At 60.9% G+C, this 20,009-nt stretch overlaps 1 protein-coding gene across 1 annotated transcript; it reads right to left on the reverse strand.

Moving 5' to 3' along the window:
• Castor2 (cytosolic arginine sensor for mTORC1 subunit 2) lies at positions 1–14,428 on the reverse strand. The gene is made up of 9 exons (XM_090324043.1): positions 14,279–14,428; positions 5,716–5,786; positions 3,165–3,358; positions 2,755–2,887; positions 2,335–2,458; positions 1,966–2,076; positions 1,719–1,801; positions 826–920; positions 1–751 (listed from the first exon to the last, which is right to left on the reverse strand). Exons 1-9 carry the CDS (start codon positions 14,389–14,391, stop codon positions 686–688), a joined length of 990 nt encoding a protein of 329 aa, XP_090180169.1. The 5' UTR covers positions 14,392–14,428; the 3' UTR covers positions 1–685.
• Positions 14,429–20,009: the final 5,581 nt, after the last annotated feature.

Consider the following 20,009-nt stretch of genomic DNA (forward strand, 5'->3'; position numbering starts at 1 on the left):
AGCGCCCGGGCTGTGGGGCAGGGGATGGCAGATGACTTGTCCCCCAAAAGGAAGCAGGGGAGGAGGAAGGGGAGTCCTCAGCTGGTCTAGCTGGTGGTGGCTGGGGACAGAAGGGATGACCTGAGACACCCAGGCCCAGGGAGCTGGGGAGCCCCCACTGGGGGAAACTGAGGCACAGCCCACCCAGGAAAACAACAGGCAGGAGCTGGTGCTCCTGCCCAGGGCTGGCCCCCCACTCCGCAGCAGGGAGGGGTGTGGAGAGGCCCCCACAGCCATGCTGGGGTGGGTACAGGCCCTGTGACTGGCAGGCAGGGCAGGCCCCAGCCTCTTGTCACCTGGCGACCCCACTGGTCTCCAGCTGATGGAACCAGAGTCCGGCGACCTCCACTGCAGCTCCCCTCCACAGGTCCCCTGCACCTGGGGTGGGGCTGGCTTCCTGTGGTGTCCTCCTGGGCCACCCGAGGGCGGTGGCTTCTCCCCAGCCCCTGCGAACCGGAGGCCATCTTGGGGGGAGGCTGGGCTCTGGGAATGACGGGGAGGGCTGGGGGGGCCTTGGCAATGCGGGGGTGTCCCCGAGGCCCCTTCCGGGGTGCCTGGGCCCATCTTCCAGTCTCTATGGAAACATGGCGAGAACAACCTTCGGGGCGGGGCCGGCGGGCTGGCGGCGCAGGGAGCTCAGAACCTTCTAGTGCTTTTCTGCATGGCTGACCTTCAGGGTGCTGATAACCCCACTGACGTGCTCCTCGGGGATCTGCAGACACGGAGCCGGCCCTGAGCCCGGAGCCCGTGCCCCGCCCGCCCGCCCGCCCGCCCCGCGCCACTCACCAGCGCGTGGTCGAACTTGAACGTGCTGATGTAGTAGGCGGGGATGTCTGCCGCCGCCAGCGGCTCCGAGATCTGGGCCACGATCCCGCACTCATCTGGAAAATGGGGTGCTCAGGTTCCCAGGCCAGGACCCGGCCCCGGGGTTCCCCCCGCCCCCACCCCCTGCTACTGGCTAGCAAGTACCACTCTAGAGGGCCTCACACCCGGCTCCGCCTGACCCGCAGGGCCCTCTGTGCCTGTGTTCTCACCGCTGTCACCCCTGCACACGGGCACGGGGCGCGCTCAGGGCCACCCATTCTAACTCAGCTTTTGTGCTCTACCCTGGACCCACACCTCCACGCTCAGCTTTGAGTTTCACGGACCTCCCTTCCCAGGCCAGCTTCCAACTGAGCCTAGCACCCGCCTCTCGGGTGGCCAGGGTCACGGATGTGAGCCGGCCGGCGCCCGACAGTCGAGGCCGCCTTACACTGACCACCAGCTTCAAAGCCGCCATTGTAAACCTGGGCACGGCAGCACTCGCCCACCAGCCCGGCCACAGGAGGCAGAGGAGAGCGTCAGGAATGGAAGGCCCAAGCCAGCCACCAAACCAAGGTGGCCGTGGGAGACCCTGTGGATGGGGTGCTAGGCTAGGATCCTTCCCATGGGGGTTCTCTCCCTGGGTCCCCGTCACGACGACAAGGCCGAGGCAGGCTCCCTGGGGAAGTAGACACGTCACTAACACCCTGACGAGGGGTGGGGCTTGTCACTGCCCCGTCCATGCAGCGCGCGCGGGCTGGAGCCGGGGCTCTGTGCCTGCAGGTGGGTGTGGGGTGCTGCCCGGGCCCCAGGAGCTCTGTGTGGGGTCTGGTTCCGAGCCCCCGGCCAGGTCCCCTCCGCCCGTGGGCCCCGCTCACCAAATCCCAGCGGCTGCCCTCCGACGCGCACCATCTTCCAGAGCTCTCCAGACGCGCTGGTGAACAGCAGGTCGCTGGGGAACCTTGGGGCGGGAGGAGGCTCAGAGGCAGAGCTCAGGCCCTGGGGCAGGCGCGTCCTGCACCCCCTCCCCGGGGGACCCCGCTCAAAGCCCTGCGTTACGTCCATCACCGCGCTGTGGTCTCAGGGAGCCCCCGGGGGGAGTGGGGAGGACGTTCAGCTGCTCACCTCTGCTGGGTCTGCGCGTCCATCACGAGGGAGATGTAGCCCTCAATGAGGGAGAAGGAGAAGAAGCGGATGTGGCCGCAGTCCTCCCCGGCTGCCATGGCGTCCTTCACTCTGGGGACAGGGGGTTCTGGTGAGCGTGTGGGGCCCCACCCCTCTGCCCAGCGGCCACGACTGGGGTGCTGAGTTGGGCAGGGCCCCCCAGGAGCCCATGCAGCCGGGCGCCGCCCTCTCGCTCCACGGGCTGGGCCGGGCTTTGTGGCAGTCAGGGTGAGGTTTTCCCCTGGGGCTCCCTCAGGCTGGCTCCAGCGAGGGCCGTTCCCCTCCATCCCCGACGCCCGCGTCCCCGCCCCTCCTGCCTCCCCCCCGTACCCGTTGGAGTAGAACATGACGTCCATGAGAAGTGTGGTCACGGCGGGCAGCGTGTCAGGGTCCAGGCTGGTGACGCAGAACCTGTTGCTGGGACTGGACAGCGGGTGGATGACGGGCCTCTGGACTGCGGGGACAGACACGCGCTCAGCTGGGGCGGTGGGCACCTTTGGGGATCCCGGGCCCCTTGTTGGCTTCTGGCCTCTGCCCCTCCAGCCTGGGTCTCTGCACACGCCGCTGCCCAACTGCCAAGCCCGAGCGTCCCCTCCACTCTCTCCCGGGCGAACCTCCAGCCCAGCCTCACCCCGCTGGGATTTGCATTTATTAACTCATGCCAGCACTGGGGCTTGAACTCAGGGCCCTGCACGCGCTTACTTGGCTTTTTTACTCAAGACTGCCGCTTGAGCCGCTCCACCAACTCACCCATCCTGGGCTTCGCAAAGCCATTGGCGAGGCCGAGGTTCTCGGCTGCCACGGTCTCTCCGTTGACGACCCGCAGGATGGTGAACTCGGAGGACAGGGTGTGCGTGACGAAGGGCAAGTCCCGTTCCCGCACCTGAGAGAAGGTGGGGACCCTGAGCACGGCCTGGCCGCCCTGGGCCGGGTGCGCACGTGTGTGTGTGTGTGTGTGTGTGTGTGTGTGTGTGTGTGTGTGTGTGTGTGTGTGTGTGTGTGTGTGTGTGTGTGCGCGCGTGTGGTGCAGGATGAGGTCTGTCTGTCTGTCTGGTGCGGGGGGGGCAGGCGCTCACCAGGATGAGGTCTGTCTGTCTGGTGGGGGGGCAGGCGCTCACCAGGATGAGGTCTGTCTGTCTGGTGGGGGGGCAGGCGCTCACCAGGATGAAGTCTGTCTGGTAGGTAGACAGCATGAAGACGGAGATGTTCTGGTCAGCCAGGGGCGCGATGACTGACTTGGCAATCTTGGTCACGCCGATGGGCTGCGAGCTGGAGAAGCCACCGCCGCCTGACACCACGTTGAGCGCCAGCCAGGTGGCATCGGCCACGCTCAGGTGTTCCGACGAGGGCAGCTCTGCGGAGGGCAGGGCAGGTGAACAGGCTGCAGGGGCCCTGCCTCGTGGCCAGCGCTGCCCCTCTCGGCACTGCTAGGGCAGGGGGCTTGTGGCCAAGGGGTTTATGCTTCAGTTTCTCCAGCTGCAAGCAGAGCTGGCAATGTGGCTGGGACCACGTGTGTGTGGCCCCCCTCAGCTCACATTCACAGGTGCTCAGGTCTTCAAACCAGGCTCCCTGGACTTTGTGGGGGGGCAGGGGCCATAGCTCATGGGGTGCACCGATGCCCCGCCCCCCTCTCTGCACCCCAAACCAGACGCCTAAAGGGGCAGGCCAGAGCCCACTGTGCTGGTATAGCAGGCCGGGCCATCCTGGGTACCCAGGGGCTGAGGGCAAGGAGGAGGAGACAGGCCGCCAGGCTTCCACTGATGCTCTGGTCGCCATGGCGACAGCAGTCGCATGCGTCCATTGGCTGTGCTGGCACAGAAGGGCCTGTGGTCAGCCAGTGAGCGGAGCGGCTGGGAGGGGAACCAGGACAATGGTCCAGCTTCACCTTCTCCCCAGCACTAAGGGGCCACACAGGACACTTTATCAGGGTGGCATGGATCCCCTCCACCCCTGGCAAGGGACTGGTGGCAGGTGGAGGCCCAGGATGCTCTGTTCCCAGGGGCCCCCTCATTTCCCAGCATCCATTACGTATGTGCATGCATGCATATGTATGCATGCATGCAGCCGCCATTGTGTTTATTCGTGAAATCATTTCTGCTTCAGCCTCAGAGCTGGGACTAGGTGGGAGCCACCCCCCCAGCCTTTCCTCCTTTTTGTGCATTCACACTGAGAGTCACGGGTGAGGCTGGGGTGCCCCTGACTGGGGGGGCTGTCCCTTCTTCATGTCCCAGCGCAGGGCTGAGACTCTGAAAGGAAACTGAATGCCCCACCACTCCAGAGGCGGGATCTGTGACCCCTTCAACCCTCCCCCCCCCCGCCCCGATTTCTCATGTCAAGCAGGGCTCGGTGCCTCTGCTGCTCAGACTGTGGCTCTGGCAGCGCATTTCTGTGTGTAAGAACTTTAAGACTCTCAGAGATGCAGTTTGGGCCCCTGCATCTCCTGGCTCAGGACGAGGCCGTGGAAGCAGCTAAAACCACAACTCGGAAGCCATAAGGCCCTGGTGAGCGGTGCAATATTGATGCCACTCATATCTTCTGCATACAGTGAGGATGGACAAAGGGGCTCCTGCTCCTGGCTGGCCTGCCTTCAGGAGAGGTGGGGATCACAGGTCAAGGCCCACCTGGGCAAAGAGTGAGTGAGACCCCCCCCCCCCAAGCAGTGCACCGGTGTGGTGACACACTTCTGAGGTCTCCGCTTTGTGGACAGCCACAGGTGGGAGGGGCCCGGTGGAACAGTGGCCTTGGGCAAAACTACAAGACTCTACTTGGAGAAAAGCTAGAAGTAAAACAGGGCTGGAGGCATTATTAGCGCGGTAGAGTGCTAAGCACGGTGCCCTGGGCTCAAATCCACGCCCCCGTGTGCAGAGCAACTTCCATATTTAGGTGGAGAGTCTCCTGCCTCTGCTTCCTGAGAGCTGGGATCACCCGCGCAGACCGCCGTGCTCTCTCCTGACACAGCCTGGCGGGATCTGCAATCCCCAAGGCTGCACAGGACACACTGACGTGCGGGAGAGGCCGTGAATGGACAGCAGCAGAGCGATGCCCCCCTGGGGCAACTGGGCTTCCGATCACTTTGGGGGCCCCGTGGTGGCCACACAGCAGCAGCTCTGTAAGAGCCTGCCATGCCCCGGGGTCCCTTAGGCTGGCAGCCTCACTACAGGGTGCGTCCCTGTTTCTGGCATTTTCTGCACACCTGCCTCCCAGGTCCTCCTGCCGAGTTCTGCCTGGGGGAAGTCAAGGCAGCCACCAGGGTTGGGAAAGGTCTGCCAGTGCCCACAGCGGAGAAGGAGGCGCACACGTCATCTCCCGGGGTACTGGAGTGTAAACTCGGGGCCTTGTACCTGCTAGACAGGTGTTCTCCCCCAAGGCCTGCCTGTCTGTCCTTTCGGCTTTGGTTGGTTTTTCAGAGGTTCTGCGCCTTTGCCAGGAGCTGGCTGTGGCCCCGACCCCGCCTCTGCCTCCAGGCCTCCTTCGGGCTGGGGCCCGAGCTGGCCGCACTGGGCGTGCGGATGGCCCCAGCATGGGGTGAGGGTGAGCAGGAGGCAGGGGTCAGGGACAGAGCCCTCGAGTGACCAGGGCTGGGTCCAGGGCATGACACTCGGGAGGACAGCAGTGAGACACTGTCCCCCCACACAGAGCACAGCGCAGGGAGGCGCGGGAGAGCCTGCCTAGCAGAAAGAAGCGGGGTGAGTCAGGGAGGGCGGCTCTTACCCAGGAAGCCTTCCTCGTCCACGATGATGGTGTAGTCCTCGGGGGTCTCCGTCAGACTGAAGAACTTGCACCTGGGAGGACGGACAGACAGACAGAGGATGCCTGGTCAGACCTGGCAGTGCCCGGTGGCAGCCGTCCAGTCGTCATCACCAGTGGAGGTGACTCCATGTATCCAAACTGTCTGGGCCCCATGCTCCCGTCCTGACAGAGGCGGCTGTGGGAGGCCTACAGATTCCCACACAGCCCTCTATGCCCGCAGAGCCTGCCAGACCCGAAGCCCTCGGCGAGGCCTGAGAGCAGTGCTCCTCCCTCCCCGGGGGAGGAAGCAGCTTGGGCAGAAGGCCAACAGTGTGCCTGCCCGCGGGCCGGCCCTCCCTCCCTCCCTCCCTTTTATGCCCTGCTGGGCCTTGAGCTCAGGGCCTGAGCACCGTCCTTGGGCTTTCTCAAGGCTAGAGCTCTACCACTTGAGCCACAGCACCACTTCTGGCTTTCCTATGTATGTGGTAAAAAGGAACTGAACTCAGGTTTCTGTGCATGCTAGGCAAGCCCTCTACCACTAGGCCACACTCCCAGCCCAACCTGGTTGGTTTTCAAGCCACTTCTCTGTCCCTGACTGTCCCCTAAGCTGGCTTGCAACTCTTGCCTGGGGAGATGGCATCTGGAGCTGTTCCCCGTTCAGTGGTGAGCTCCCTGTTCAGTAGAGATGGTGGGTCCGGGCAGAGCCCCAGGCTGGCTGGGGGACACCGTGCTGGCCCCCGTGACCCACGGGCTGCGGGGATGCTACAGAACCAGAGCAAACCAGCTGTCCTGGCTCTCGAGAAGGAGCCACGGCCTCTAGGGCCATGGGCTGTGGAAGTGAGCTGCTGCCCCTGGGCCGGTGCCCGGTGCCTGCCTGCTGTAGGCCATCGCCTCAGGCAGGGCACCCTGGCGGGGGCCGCTGGGTGGACACAGCTACCACTCATTCTGGTCTCAGGGTCGGAGCCAGCTGAGTCCCCCCAGACTCGACTCCCAGCCACCCAAGTCTGTCCACGGCAGGAGGGTGATCTGCCCTGAGTTGAGGCCCTGACCTCCCCGCGTTCCTTCAGGTGGAGCCCAGGCGGGACCTGGACTGGCGATGCTCCAGCTCAGTCGCCCGAGCACAGCGATACAGGGTGCCCTCCACGCTGGCTGCACACACAGGTCTCCCCAAGCAGTCCCCTGGCCAGAGTTCATGGAGATGCGGAGGAGGGTTCCTGAACGCATGACGGATGGGGTTGGGTTGAGACCCCATCCCGGCCTCTGACGTGTACAGCCCGGTTGTCCCCGGTTGGGAGGGGCTGGAGCTGCCCTCAGGGGTGGGAGCCCTGGGTGGGGATGAACCCACAGGTCCTCCAGTCACCTTGGCCCTGTGTGTTCCCAGGACTGTTGCCTGGCAAATCCTGAGTGCCCGCCCATCCAGGGACCCCTGCCAGCAGTGGTCAGCTCCCCCCCCCCCCCCCGGCCCGGCTCCCGGCCTGTGGGGCAGCGTGGCCTTGGTGGCTCCAATCTTGGGCTCAGGCTCCCCAGGCCCCCCCCCCCCCCCGCATACATCCTGGACATGGCCCCCAGACGCTCAGCAAGCGGCCAGCCACAACCCTGCTTCGTCCTCTCCTGCTCGAGTGTCCCTGGCCTAAAAAAGGTCTTCACTCATTCCTGTCTCATTGGGTCATCACCCTGGGCCCGCCGCCACCTGGCCAGCCTCAGCCCTCTGCCCAGTTCAGTGGGCCAACGGCTCTACCAGCGGCACCTGCCAGCCTGGCCTTTGCCTGGAAGCTGGCCCGCCATGCCATCTGCCACCTACTCCACTCCATTGGCAATAGCTGAGTGGCTCTTTCCCCCTGGGGCGGTTCCAGGGGCTCGCCAGGGTCCTCTGTGGCCAGACTGGCTTTCTCTGCTCACCCTAGATCTTTAATTGTCCTTCTTTCCTTCCTTCACCCCTCCCCTCTCTCTGTTCCTCCCCCACCTCTTTTTTTCTGTGCCAGTCTTGGCCGCCTGGACTGACTTTGAACCCTGACCCCCAGATCTCAGCCTCCTGAGCAGCTAGGCTGACGGGTGCCTGGCTCTTCTTCATTTCTCCTTTCTTTCTGTGGCATCGGGTTTGGACAGAACCTCCACAGGTGATTGGCGGGGGTTCAACTGTGCAGAGGCTGCTGTGCCTTCAGGCCCGGGGAGAGCCAACCTCTGCGCCAGGTCAGCTGCCCAGTCCAGCCGAGGTGAGGCTCCGTCTGCTCAGAACACTGAAATCAATCACAGTGAACCCCCATCTGTTTGTTCTCAGCTTCCCAGGCCTGCACAGCTCCGCCCAGGCCTGTCCCCAGACCTCAGGCACCACACAGAGCCCGGAGCCACAGACACACGCTCGCCCCGGGGGTGGGCCCTGTGTCCAGCAGGAGGGGCAGAGAGGGGGCTCGCTCAAGGCTCAAGGGCTGGTTCCAGGGGCCCTGCTGGAGGCAGCACCCCAACAGGGGTTGGGCGGAGAGGGCAGGGAGGAGCTCGGGGTGCGCAGGGGTGCAGCGGGAACGAGGCCACCGCTCTGGGAGCACCAGCCTTCAACAGGACCTGCGGGGGCATTCCAGATTTCAAAGCCAAATAGTTCCACATGAGACTCAACCAACAGCGAATCCCAAACCTCAAGCACAAGCGGCCATGCTGAGCCAGTCAAGACTTGTTTCCTATTTGTAGCAACTGTTGACTTTGTCTCAGGTATTAGTACTCATCTAGGGGTGACTTAAAGTTTACAGGGGGGCTGGGTGGGTGACTCCAGCCTGTAATCCTACCTACCCAGGAGGCAACGATTGTGGATGGGTGGCGGTAAGAGGCCAGCCTGGGCACAAAGGTTCACAAGCCTCCATCTCAACCAGCGGCCCAGTGTGGTGGCACAAGTCTGTCACCCAGAGGCCCAGGGAGGCACAAAGAGGAGGCGTCTAGGCATGAAGCAAGACCTCACCTCAGAAACAAACGCCCGGGCCAGGAGCGTGGCCTAGTGGTAGAGTGCTTGCCTAGCTAGCAGGAAGCTCGGGGTTCCATTCCTTGGTACCACATGCACAGAACAAGCCGGAAGTGGTGCTGTGGCCCAAGTGGTAGAGCGCTAGCCTTGAGAAATCTCAGGTCTGACTCCAAGCCCTGGGACTGGCAAAAGAACAATGCAGAAAGGGGCGAGGAGTGTGATTCGAGCACTAGAAGCCCGTGGAGACAAGCTCGGTACCCCGTGCCAGTTCTGTCCTCCAGGCAAACTGTGCAGGCTGCTCACCTGGGAGCTCCGGAGACCTGCTGCCACTCCCCCCTGCCCCCCACTTCCCGGAGCTCGTCCTGAAGACAGCTCCCCTGTGCTGGCCTCCCAGCTCCTCGACGGATGGGACGGGACGAGCCCAGGACCAGGGGGGCAGAGGTATGGGTTCCCAGGCCTTCCTCCATGTGTTGGAGGGAATGTCCCGTGGATACCCACAGGCAGGGAGGGACCAAACACCTGAGTCATGGCTAGCGCGGCTGGACAGCGGCGTTCAAATGTTTGTGTATCATCCCAGCTACCTGACAGCCTGAAGGAGGAGGATCACGGTCCCAGGCTGGACCCCGGTGGCTCAGGCTGCAAAACTCAGAGGCTGAGACGTGGAGGACTGGAATTTGAAATGTCTGTGAGACTCCATCTCTACTCAACCAGCAAAATGTCAGACCAGAGGCGCGGCTCAAGTGGTAAGAACATCAGCTGTGAACACGGCTCAATGACAGTGCACGACCCTGAGCTTCAGCTCTGGTTCTGGCATGGGAGAAATGAGAATAAGATCCTATGCTGTACCCCCATGCTGCACCCACCGCCCCCCCGCCCCAAATTGGGCCGGGGGTGTGGCTTCAAGTGCTAAAGCACCAGCTAGCAACAAGAGGCTGAGTTCAAATGCCAATACTGAACAAATACAATAGGCTTATGTGACTTCATTCTTTTTTCTTGGTATTGTTTTTGTTGGTGTTTTTTTTAGATCCTAGTCAGATGTTCTACTGCTGAGCCAGGCCTCCAGCTCCTTTTTGCCCTGGTTATTTCAGAGATGCGGGGTCTTGCTTCCTGCCTGGGCAGGTACCTCGACCTTGATCCACCTACTTTAGACATCCCGCCATTGCTGAGAGTGAAGGCATGTGCTGCCGTCTGCAGCTTCTGTCTGGAGATGGAGTCTCCTGGCCTTTCTCTACAGTCTGGCTTGGAGCCACCTAGCTTAGGATGGAAGGGGTGTGCCCCGTGTCTCGCCACAGATGCGGTCTGCTGAACTCTTCTATCTGGCCTGCACGGCCAAGCCTCTAGATCTCAGCCTTCCTGACAGGATGTCTTCTTAGGTGCGTTGTTAAAATTACAGAGCGGTCTAGAAAACATCACATTGTCATTCTAACCACTTCTTTTTTTTACATGAACAGTTCTGTGACACAAAGGCTCATTTTTGTTGTCACAAGTTCAACTCAGGCTATGGCAAGTCCTGGCATGCCATTTTTTTCTTTTTCAAGCTGCGTAGCAGTCATCAGACATATGGAAAACTTATTGTCCACTCCCTCCTTCCTCCCATCCATGCAGCCACGGACACCTGTGGCCTCTTCCACGTGCTGGCTGCTACGAGTTTGGGGGTACAGATGGTCCCTGCTTTGATTCCTTGAGACACACTCTAAGAAACGGAGGGACAAGAGGATCACGTGATAAATCTACCTTTAATTTCTTGAGACTTTGCCATTCTATTTTCCAGAGGGCACTAAGGTTCAATCTCTGTATTTCTTTGCCAACACTTTTTCTACGGAGTGGTAGCTGTCCTGATGGGATTAGCAGGTGCCCCCATCTTTTTGGGTGGATCCTGCTCCCTGATGGCCTGGTCTCACTCTAGGACAAATGACTGCCCCCCTCCCCAGTGTCACTACCCCCTTTCCTGTTTTAGTGACGTGGGGCATTTGGCAGCCATCTGGAATATTTTTATTTACTTTCAGTCTTGGGCAATCAAGCCCCACAAACCCTTGCAACTCTGGTTGGCTCCCTGGGGGTCCCCAGGATGTGAGGGTGGGCCCTGGGCAGGGGCTTGCTTGGGAAAGGACAGATTCAACGATGGGAGGACTGGACCAAGATTTCAGCCTCAGCCAGATGGACCCTGTGAGCAGGTGGCATTTGAGCTTCCGGCTGCTGCATGCCCTTGCAGTCGGATTACAGGCATGGACCACCCTACCTGACCGCGCCACCAAACTGCTTACGTTACAAAACACAATCCTGAGAAGCTGGGCGCTGGTGACGCAGGCCTGCAATCTTGCCACTCAGAAGGCTGAGACACCAGGATCACAGTTCAAAATCAGCCTGGGCAGACAAGTCTGTAATTCAGCGCACGCACACAGGGACAGAAGCAGAGTCGTGGCTCAAGTGGTGGAGCTCTCAGCCCCGAGTTCAAGCCCCAAGACTTACACATGTGCAAATGTGCACACAGATTCTATTACACTAACTGACTCAGGATAGCCCGGCGTGTAACTTCTGGCTGTGAGAGGTAGACATTCTCTTTGGCATTCTGATTGTCACCTCCCCCTCCCCCAGTGGAGGGCAGATAAGACCCAGAGGTGCACTCTGGGAGAACTTCTGGGAGGAGGCTGTGGGAGCAGACTAAAAGAAAGAGCAGGAAGACAAGGGTGGAAGCCCAGGGGCAGAATTCAGGTCTGGAGGCCAGACCTCCTGGGGTGTTGGGGGTCATGAGACAGGCTGGCAGCCCCATGTCACCCTTGCTGGGGGACCTGGCCTGGCCTTGAACTGCCCCCTGTTCTCCCCACTGCCTAGCTTTATTAGACACAGTGCACTCCATTGCCTCTTCCCTCCAGACACTGCACGTGTGTCCACTGCCCCCAGAGGCCCTGCCTGGGCACCTGGCCCACTCCTTGCCAGGTGTGGCTCTGTCCACCAGATGTCTTCCAGCCCCTGGAGCCCTCAAATCCCTTACTGACATCTGCATCACCATCCATCAGCTGCAGCTCCCCTTTGTAAGGGGTAAAGACCAAGGGTGCCGGAGGGGGAGGCAGGGATAACCCGGGATGCACAATCTCCTTCCGGGTGAGGGGTCGGGTGCAGCGGGGAGGAGACAGCACAGGAGTGGTGGAGGCAGTGCGTGGGACAGGCCCTCAGGAAGTACGGGGTCTGGAGGTGAGGTGCCGGCGTGGCTCCAGATGAGGCGAGGCAGGCCGGCACCGCTGAGTGTGGGCAGCGTCTGCAACCCCCCTAGCCGAGCTGGCCTGTAACCCGGGCCAGGGGATCCCACAAGCAACAGAAGCAGCGCAGGGCTGGGCTGCGGGCGGAGCCCAAGTGGTAGAGCGCCAGCCAAGCCGAGTTCCCATCTGAGTACCAGCAAGCAAACATTCCAAAGTACGCCACAAAGAATGGGTTCGAATCCCAGGTCCTCCCCGTCCTGTGTGATTTCCAGCCGCTTCGTCCTTGAGCCACAGGCTTGGTGGCAAACCAAGGCCTGAGATCGAGGCTCCTTTTCCTACCTGGCAGAGCCAGGAAATCTGGCCCTGCTTTCTCCTCCTACAGGGAGCCTTCCGGACTCCACCTGGGCCACTAGACCACATCCTCCATCCCCCCAACACTGAAGGAGAGGGCCCCACCCCCTCGGCATCAGCTGCACCCTGGCAGGGAGCGTGCCTCCCGTGCCTCTTTGCCCCTCATGCTGGCTCCACCCCAGGCTGACACGGGAGGGAGGGAGGGAGGGTGATGTCACTGTACCTTTCTGATTTTTATTTTCTTCTCTGCTGAGGTTTGAACTCAGCTCCTGCTGCCTGCCAGGCAGGTGCTCCACCTCTTGAGACCCCCCCACCCCTTTTCCGGAGCAGAGCAGGTCCCTCAGGTCCCTCCACCTCCATCCTCTTGCCTCAACCTCCCCAGCACCCGGGAAGGAGGCTCTCACCACCACGCCTGGCCCCAGGCTGCAGGTGTGGACTTACTGGGAAGCGGGCAGAGGGAAAGCCATGAGCTGTGTTGCTTGTATACTGGGACCCAGAATCCCAAAGGCCCTGAATGCGCGGATGACCCCAGAGAAGGGCAGAGCCCTGGCCTGAGCCACTCAGGCCTTGGGGGGCTGGTGGCTGCCCACAGCCAGGCCTGGGTGCAGAGCGCACTGGACACAGGTGCAGGACACCTTCTGGAATCAGACCCTAGAGATGTGCAGGTGACCTCTGAGTCATCTGGAGACTGGTGGTCACCTGGTGGCCTATGGAAGGAGAGGAATCCCGGGAGGGGAGTGGAGGGGCCAGAGGGGCTGGCCTGCTGTGATCAGAGAGGTGCCTTTCTAAGAAGCCCCTCAGGGCCTCCCCCACTCCAGGTCCCTGCAAGGCCTTTGGGACTGAGGACTGCCATGGGGACCAGGACCTGGCTCTTCCTGGGACATGCCCGAGGGCAAAGGGCAGCAGGAGCCAGGAGAAAAGAAAGCATGGAGGGGGCTCTGTGCGTTCAGGGGGAGGGCCCAGGAGGGGGGGTGCTTTTGGCTTTAAATGACAGGTTGAATGAGTTACCTTTAGTGATCAGAAGGCCTCAGGCTAATGGGGGGAGGGGAGGAGGAGCAGGAGGGGGGAGGGGGAGGAGACAGGGGAGGAGGATGCAAGGAGAAGAAAGAGAGGACTGTCGGCAATAAATGTGTCCCCAAACAATGGCTGGACGGGGACAAATCTGAGTGCAATTTCCAAGCCAGAACTTTAACCAGCACGTAGGGGCCTGGTCGGATGCTCCCCCTGCCCAGGCCAGGGGGGAAGAGAGGGGAGGAGATCGGAGGGGAGGGGATCTGAGGGAAGAGGGGAGGGGAGGAGATCTGAGGGGAGAGGAGGAGATCGGAGGGGAGGGGAGGAGAGGGGATCAGAGGGGAGGAGATTGGAGGGGAGGGGAGGAGATTGGAGGGGAGGAGATCTGAGGGGAGGGGAGGAGATCAGAGGAGAGGGGAGGGGAGGGGAGGAGAGGGGAGATCAGAGGGGAGGGGAGGGGATCGGAGGGGAGGAGATGGAGGGGAGGAGAGGGGAGGGGATTGGAGGGGAGAGGGGAGGAGAGGGGAGGGGATCGGAGGGGAGAGGGGAGAGGGGAGGAGATCAGAGGGGAGGGGAGGAGAGGGGAGGGGATCGGAGGGGAGAGGGGAGGAGATCAGAGGGGAGGAGAGGGGAGGAGAGGGGAGGGGAGGGGAGGGGAGGAGAGGGGAGGAGAGGGGAGGGGAGGGGATGGCAGGGGAGGGGGTGGCGGCTGTCACTTCACTTCCCCCGGCCTGGAGCCTCACCAGTCCCTCGCCCCGCGTGCACCCCGGCCCCTGCCCGCCCTGCCCGCCCGGCCGGCCCGGAGGACGCGTCGTCCCGGGGTCCCTCCTCCATTCATTCGCCCGGGCGCTCGTTCCCCGCGCGCCCATTCATTGCGCGGCCGCCCGGGGGCGCCGCGCGGGGAGGCGGCGGGGCCGGGGCCGGGCTTTGTGCGGGCGGCGCGGGCGGCCCCCCCCGGCCGGGCCCCGGTCCCCGCCCCCCCGTGCCCCCCCGGTCCCCGCCCCCCCCGCCCCGGCCCCTTTGTCCGCCCCGCGCTCACCTGGTCTTGGAGGACAGGAAGGCCAGCTTGACCAGGCCGTAGGTGAACAGCGGCAGGCTCTCCTTGGCGACGCTGGCGACCTGGAGCCGGTGCTCCAGGATGTGGAGCTCCATCGTCCGCCCGCGTCCCGCGCCCCGCGCCCCGAGGCGGCGGCGGCGCATCCGCGGGGCCGCGCTCGGCCCCCGCCCCCCGCGCGCCGGGCCGGCCGGGGACCCCGGGAACCGCGCCGCCGGGCAGGGCCGGGCCCGGACGCGCGCCGAGGACGCCCGCCAAGCTGCCGGGGGCCGCGGGCCGGGCGGGCGGGCGGGCGGGCGGGCGGGCGGCGGCACCGGCGGGGCCCGAGCGGCCGGGCGGGCGGAGCGGCGCGCGGCGGCCGGCGCAGCAGCAGCTGCTCGTCGCTGTAACAAACAACTTGCCACTCAAACGCCGGGGAGGGGCTCCGCGCATGCGCGGGTGCGCGCGCTGCCTGCCGGGACTTGTAGTCCTCGCGCTGCCGGGCCCTTCCGGCCGCCGCCGCGGTGGAAGAGGTCGGGGCCCCGCCGGGCGGCTGCCCCCCAAGTGCAAGAACGCGGGGTTCCCCGGGGTTGCGAGGGAGGCGGAGAGGACGTCGGAGGGCCTTAGAAGAAGTCTGAGTTCGCGTGCACGCTCCGTCGTCCGCGGGGACGGGCGCTTTGGGCCCCCAGCCCCAGGTCCTGCGCTGGGCGAGGCGGGGGGGGGGGGGGGGAGGAGAGGCGGGGGGGGGGCGGAGGAGGGGGGTGGTGGAGGCCCTGGACTGGCAGAGGCCCTGGACTGGCAGAGGCCCTGGACTGGTGGAGGGCTGAGGCTGGTGGAGGCCCTGGACTGGCACAGGCCCTGGCCTGGTGGAGGCCCAGGGCTGGTGGAGGCCAGGGTGGTGGAGGGCCTGGGCTGGTGGAGACTGGGGGTAGTGGAGGCCCTGGGCTGGTGGAGGCCGGGGGTGGTGGAGGCTGAGGGGTGGTGGAGGGCCTGGGCTAGGGGAGGGCCTGGGCTGGTGGAGGCTGAGGGGTGGTGGAGGCCAGGGGTGGTGGAGGCCCTGGGCTGGTGGAGGCTGAGGGGTGGTGGAGGCTGGGGGGTGGTGGAGGGCCTGGGCTGGTGGAGGCTGAGGGGTGGTGGAGGCTGGGGGGTGGTGGAGGGCCTGGGCTGGTGGAGGCCGGGGGTTGGTGGTGGAGGCCCTGGGCTGGGGGAGGCCCTGGGCTGGGGGAGGTCTTGTGGACCCTATCCTGAAATTCCGCTTTGCCCTTTGGCTGAGTGATCTCAGGTGAGGTGGTTTAGCTTCACCTGCTGGGCAGAGTTTTTCTTAAAAGGAAGATTCAGGGGCGTCTGTCCCCACAGCTCAGCCTTTCTAATCTGTGCTGAATCTCAGCAAAGGCCTGCTCTATCTGCCTGGAAGAATTTTACCTCCCTGCCCTCAGACAATGTAGACTCTCATTCTCTCTCCCCCTCCCTCCCTCCCTCCCTCCCTCCCTCCCTCCCTCCCTCCCTCTCTCTCCTCTGTAGGTAGACTGACTGGCATCATGGGGCTTAAACTCGGGGCCTAGCTGCTGTCCCTAAGGTTTGTTGTAGGTTTGCTCCAGGTTAGTGCTCTATCACTTCAGCTCCACTTCCAGTTTTTTGCTGATTAATTGGAGCTAAGAGTCTCAGGTTCTGACCTTGTCTGTTAGTGCTGAAGTCTCAGCTTTCTGAGTAACTTGGATTACGAGTGTGAGCCATCTGGGATATATTTACTGCGTTTCTGTTTTGTCTCTTGTCCTCTCTATAAAAACCTCAACTCCTTAAAAGCAATGTCCCCGTCCCCCCCCTCCATTTTCTTCTGGAGTCTCAGCACTGGTTGTGGTGATTGGCTTGTGAGAGTGTCAGCTCCGGGGCTGAAAGTTTGGCCTAGTGGTAGAGTGCTTGCCTAGCTTGCACAAAGACCGGGTTGGTACCACATGCACAGAAAAAGCCAGAAGTGGTGCTGTGACTCAAGGGGGTAGGGTTCTAGCCTTGAGAAAGCCCAAGGACAGTGCTCAGACCCTGACTTCAAGCCCTGGGACTGGCCAAAAAAAAAAAAAAGATTGAGCATATCAGCTCCGTCTAGCCGTGCATATGTGTGTGCACACCCTTGCCATTTGCATGGCCTGTAACATCTGGATCTGGACTGTATAGAAACAGACAGCCCCGGCCTGGGCATCAGCCAGGCAGAAAGACGGAGGAGGAACCCGCAGGCCTGCACACTGAATTCCTAAAAGAAACGACGAGATGTAAGAGGACATGACAACAGGCAAGATCCATCCACTTTTCCAGCTTCTGCACTTAGATGCCCCAAGTTGCTCTTTTCCATCTGCAGCCTCTGACCCGTAAGCAGTTGGTGAAATCAGTTTTAACCAGGAAGACTAGCATTAAAAAAAAAATACATAAAAATATAAACTAAAAAAAAATATGCTGGGCACCTGTGGTTCACGCCTACAGTCCCAGATACTCAGAAAGTCAGCTCTGAGGATCATGGTACAAAGCCAGCCGGACAGACAAATCCAGGAGACTTCTCTCCAACAGCAATCAAAAAGGCAAAAGTGGAGGTGTGTCTCCAGCGGTGGGTCACAGCCTCGAGGAATAAAAAAGCTCAGGGACAGTGCCCAGGCCCAGAGTTTAAGCCCCATGACCAAAAAAAAAAAAAAAAAAAAAATCCAGAGTGGTGCTGTGGCTCAAGTGGTAGAGCTCCAGCCTCCAGAAAGCCCAAGGACAGTCCTAGGCCCTGAGTTCAAGCCCCAGGACTGGTTAAATAAAGAATCCGACTTGGACAAAAGCCTAAGACCTTATCTAAAAACAAGCAAAAAGAAGGCATGGGGCACTCAATTACAAAGTGCACAGCCCTGGATTCAAGTCCCAGTACCTTCAACAGAGGAAAGAAAGCAAGAAGGCCGCAGGGTGGGCAGGAGTGAGGGCCTTGACTGGGAAGAGGCCTCGGGATTGTTTTGGGGGTGGTAGTGGTGGTGGTGGCAGAACTACTGTGCAAGTTCAGTTTCAGGACAAGTTTACAGAGCCACTGCAGCTGTGGACAACAACAGAACCGTCTCCAAAGCCTTCCACTGCATGGAAATTCTGCGCCTCAGCCAAGGAGAAGCATCCACTTGCAGACATTTTGTATGCCCCCTGCTGCAAGTGGCTTTCCTCAGTTTCTAGATTTGTTCAACTGGATACAATGTACAGAAACCCATACAGTGGCTCTCTATTATTCCAAGGTTGAAACTATCCACTGGCCATAGTGTATGCCACTCAGCATTTACTAACATTTATTTTGTGACCATCCCGCCTTCCTTTCTGTCTTTTCAGACAGAAAAGGGGATGTGAAGGTTTGAGCTTTGGTCCTTGCTAGGCTGTCACTCTGATCACTTGGTCACAGTACGTCCAGCCCTTTTTGCTGTGGTTATTATTTTTAATATGATATTATTAAGGTGTTGTACAGAGGGGTTACCATTTCATAAGTTGGGTAGTAAGTACATTTCACCCCTTTGCTTTCTGTTTCTCCTTCCTACACGGGCCCATAAGTTACATGGTTCATTTTCCACAATGTATACTGAATTTTGCTGTGGACTGTGGTTATGTTTGAGATAGGATCTTGATTTTGGCCAGCATGGACCACTTTTTCTTTTTTGCCAGTGCTGGGCTTGAACTCAGGGCCTGAGCACTGTCCTTGGGTTTTCTCAAGGCTAGAGCTCTACCACTTGAGCCTCAGCACCACTTGTGGCTTTTTTTCCTATGTATGTGGTACCAAGGAATCGAACTCTTTGAGTTTCCTACCTGAGCTGCCTTCAAACCTCTGTCCTCAGATCTCAGCCTTTTGAATAGCTGGGATGGCAAAGGCAGAACACACCATGGAACTGACATTTCTTTTTCTTTTTTTTTTTTTTTTGTTGTTGTTGTTGTGGGTCATGGGGCTTGAACTCTGGGCCTGGGTGCTGTCCCTGATCTCTTCAGCTCCTGGCTACCGCCTTACCCCTGGAGCCTCAGCCCCACTTCCCGTTTTCTAGAGGTTCATTGGAGATAAGAATCCCGGGTGGCTTTGAGCCTTGATCCTCAGATCTCAGCCTCCAGGAGATTCTCATCTCCAGTTGGCCCCCAGGAAAATCTGAGTGAAGCTGGGGCAGAGGCTACGTGGGCAGCCTGTCTTCCTGAAAATCAAAGCGACCCCTTAGCCCGCGCCCCAAGGGGGCTCTGGGAGGTGCCCTGCCCTGGGCAGTGTGAGGGGGGTGACTGAGCTGGGCCTCACAGGATCAGAGCCTGTCTCAGCCCTTCACTCTGCAGAGCCCGGGCTCAGGCAGCTGCACACCGTGTGCCACCGAGGGGCCCCAAAGGAGGACCTCTGCCCTTCGCCCATGGCCCCAGCCATGGTTGTTTTACTTATTTTTTTTTCTCAGAGAGGATCTCACACTTTTGCCATGGGTTGAAATCTGCCAAATGTACACTTCCCACTTCCCAGCTGTGATAACAGGCATGAGCCACTGTACCTCCAGCCACCGTTACCACCTCTGCCCTCCTCCTCCTCCTCTTCCTCCTCTTCCTTGCCAGTCCTGAGGCTTGAACTCTATACCTAGGCTCTGTCTCTGACCTCCTTTTGTTCCAGGCTAGCATTGTACCACTTGAGCCACAGGGCCATTTCAAGCTTTTTCTGTGTATGTGGGGCTGAGGAATTGAACCCAGGGCTTCACGCATGCAAGGCAAGAACTCTCCCACTAGGCCGCGCTCCCAGACCCATCTCTTTTTTCTGGTACTGGGGCTGGAACCCAGGACGTTGCACTTGCTAGGCAAGCACTTGGCCGCTGAGCAATATCCCAGCCACCATATCTCTTCTTATAATGCCACCAACCCCCCCTGAACCCCCCCCTTCTCTTCCCCTCCCCTTTGTACCACTCTGCCTCCCTGCCCTCTCCTCTTCTCTCCCTTTTGCTCCTTTCCACTCTTCCCCGTTTTCCTTCCTTCTTCCCACTTGGTATCCTTTCTTTCTCCCCTTTTTCTCTCTTCCTCTCCCCTTGCTCTTTTCCTTCCTTTTTCCTCCCCTCCCTCCTCTCCTGGGACAGGCTTCACAGAACTCCTGGCCGCCTCTGGCCTCCAGGGCCTGCCCTTTGTGGTTAGCCTGATACTCCCGGTCCCAGCGGAGCTGCAGGCCCTGGTTGCTGCCAATTCCAGCAGCAGGCTGGGCTGCTAGCGCTGGGGTCAGAGACCTTGACCCTGGGGTTTCCTCCAGAGGGGCCTGGCCAGGGGCTGGCCGAGTGCAGTGTCTCCCTCTGTCCCTCCTCCTGGGTCAGGCCCTGTGCTCTTCAGGAGTCCATGCTCAACCTCATCTGCCTGGAATTGCTGCTCTATCCCTCACCCTGATGCAAAACCCACGTCTCCTGCTTTGCCTCTTCAAAGCCAGCCTGGACAGCAAAGTCCCTTTGCAGCACCCAGGCCCTGAGTTCAAGCCACATGCTGGGGTGGAGGGGGGGATGGCTGTGTCTCTGCACCTTGAGGCTTGAACTCTGGGCCCGAGCACCGTCCCTAAGTCCGCACCTTGAGGCTTGAACTCTGGGCCTCGAGCACCGTCCCTAAGTCCGCACCTTGAGGCTTGAACTCTGGGCCCGAGCACCGTCCCTAAGTCTGCACCTGAGGCTTGAACTCGGCCTGAGCACCATCCCTAAGCTCTTCAGCTGAAGGTTACTGCTCACCACAGTGCCACTTCCATCTCAGCCCCTTTTGA

The sequence above is a fragment of the Megascapheus bottae genome, chromosome 34, assembly GCF_031878675.1.
Source record: "Megascapheus bottae isolate mThoBot1 chromosome 34, mThoBot2.hap1, whole genome shotgun sequence".
In the NCBI taxonomy this organism is placed as follows: Eukaryota; Metazoa; Chordata; class Mammalia; order Rodentia; family Geomyidae; genus Megascapheus; species Megascapheus bottae.

Excerpts from the sequence above, each read along its gene's own strand:
- Castor2 (XM_090324043.1), bottom strand. The coding sequence starts at position 14,391 with ATGGAGCTCCACATCCTGGAGCACCGGCTCCAGGTCGCCAGCGTCGCC. Across the intron at positions 1,802-1,965 it reads GACGCGCAGACCCAGCAGAG|GTTCCCCAGCGACCTGCTGT; the intron begins GTGAGCAGCTGA and ends TCCCGCCCCAAG. Across the intron at positions 921-1,718 it reads AGGGCAGCCGCTGGGATTTG|ATGAGTGCGGGATCGTGGCC; the intron begins GTGAGCGGGGCC and ends CCCATTTTCCAG.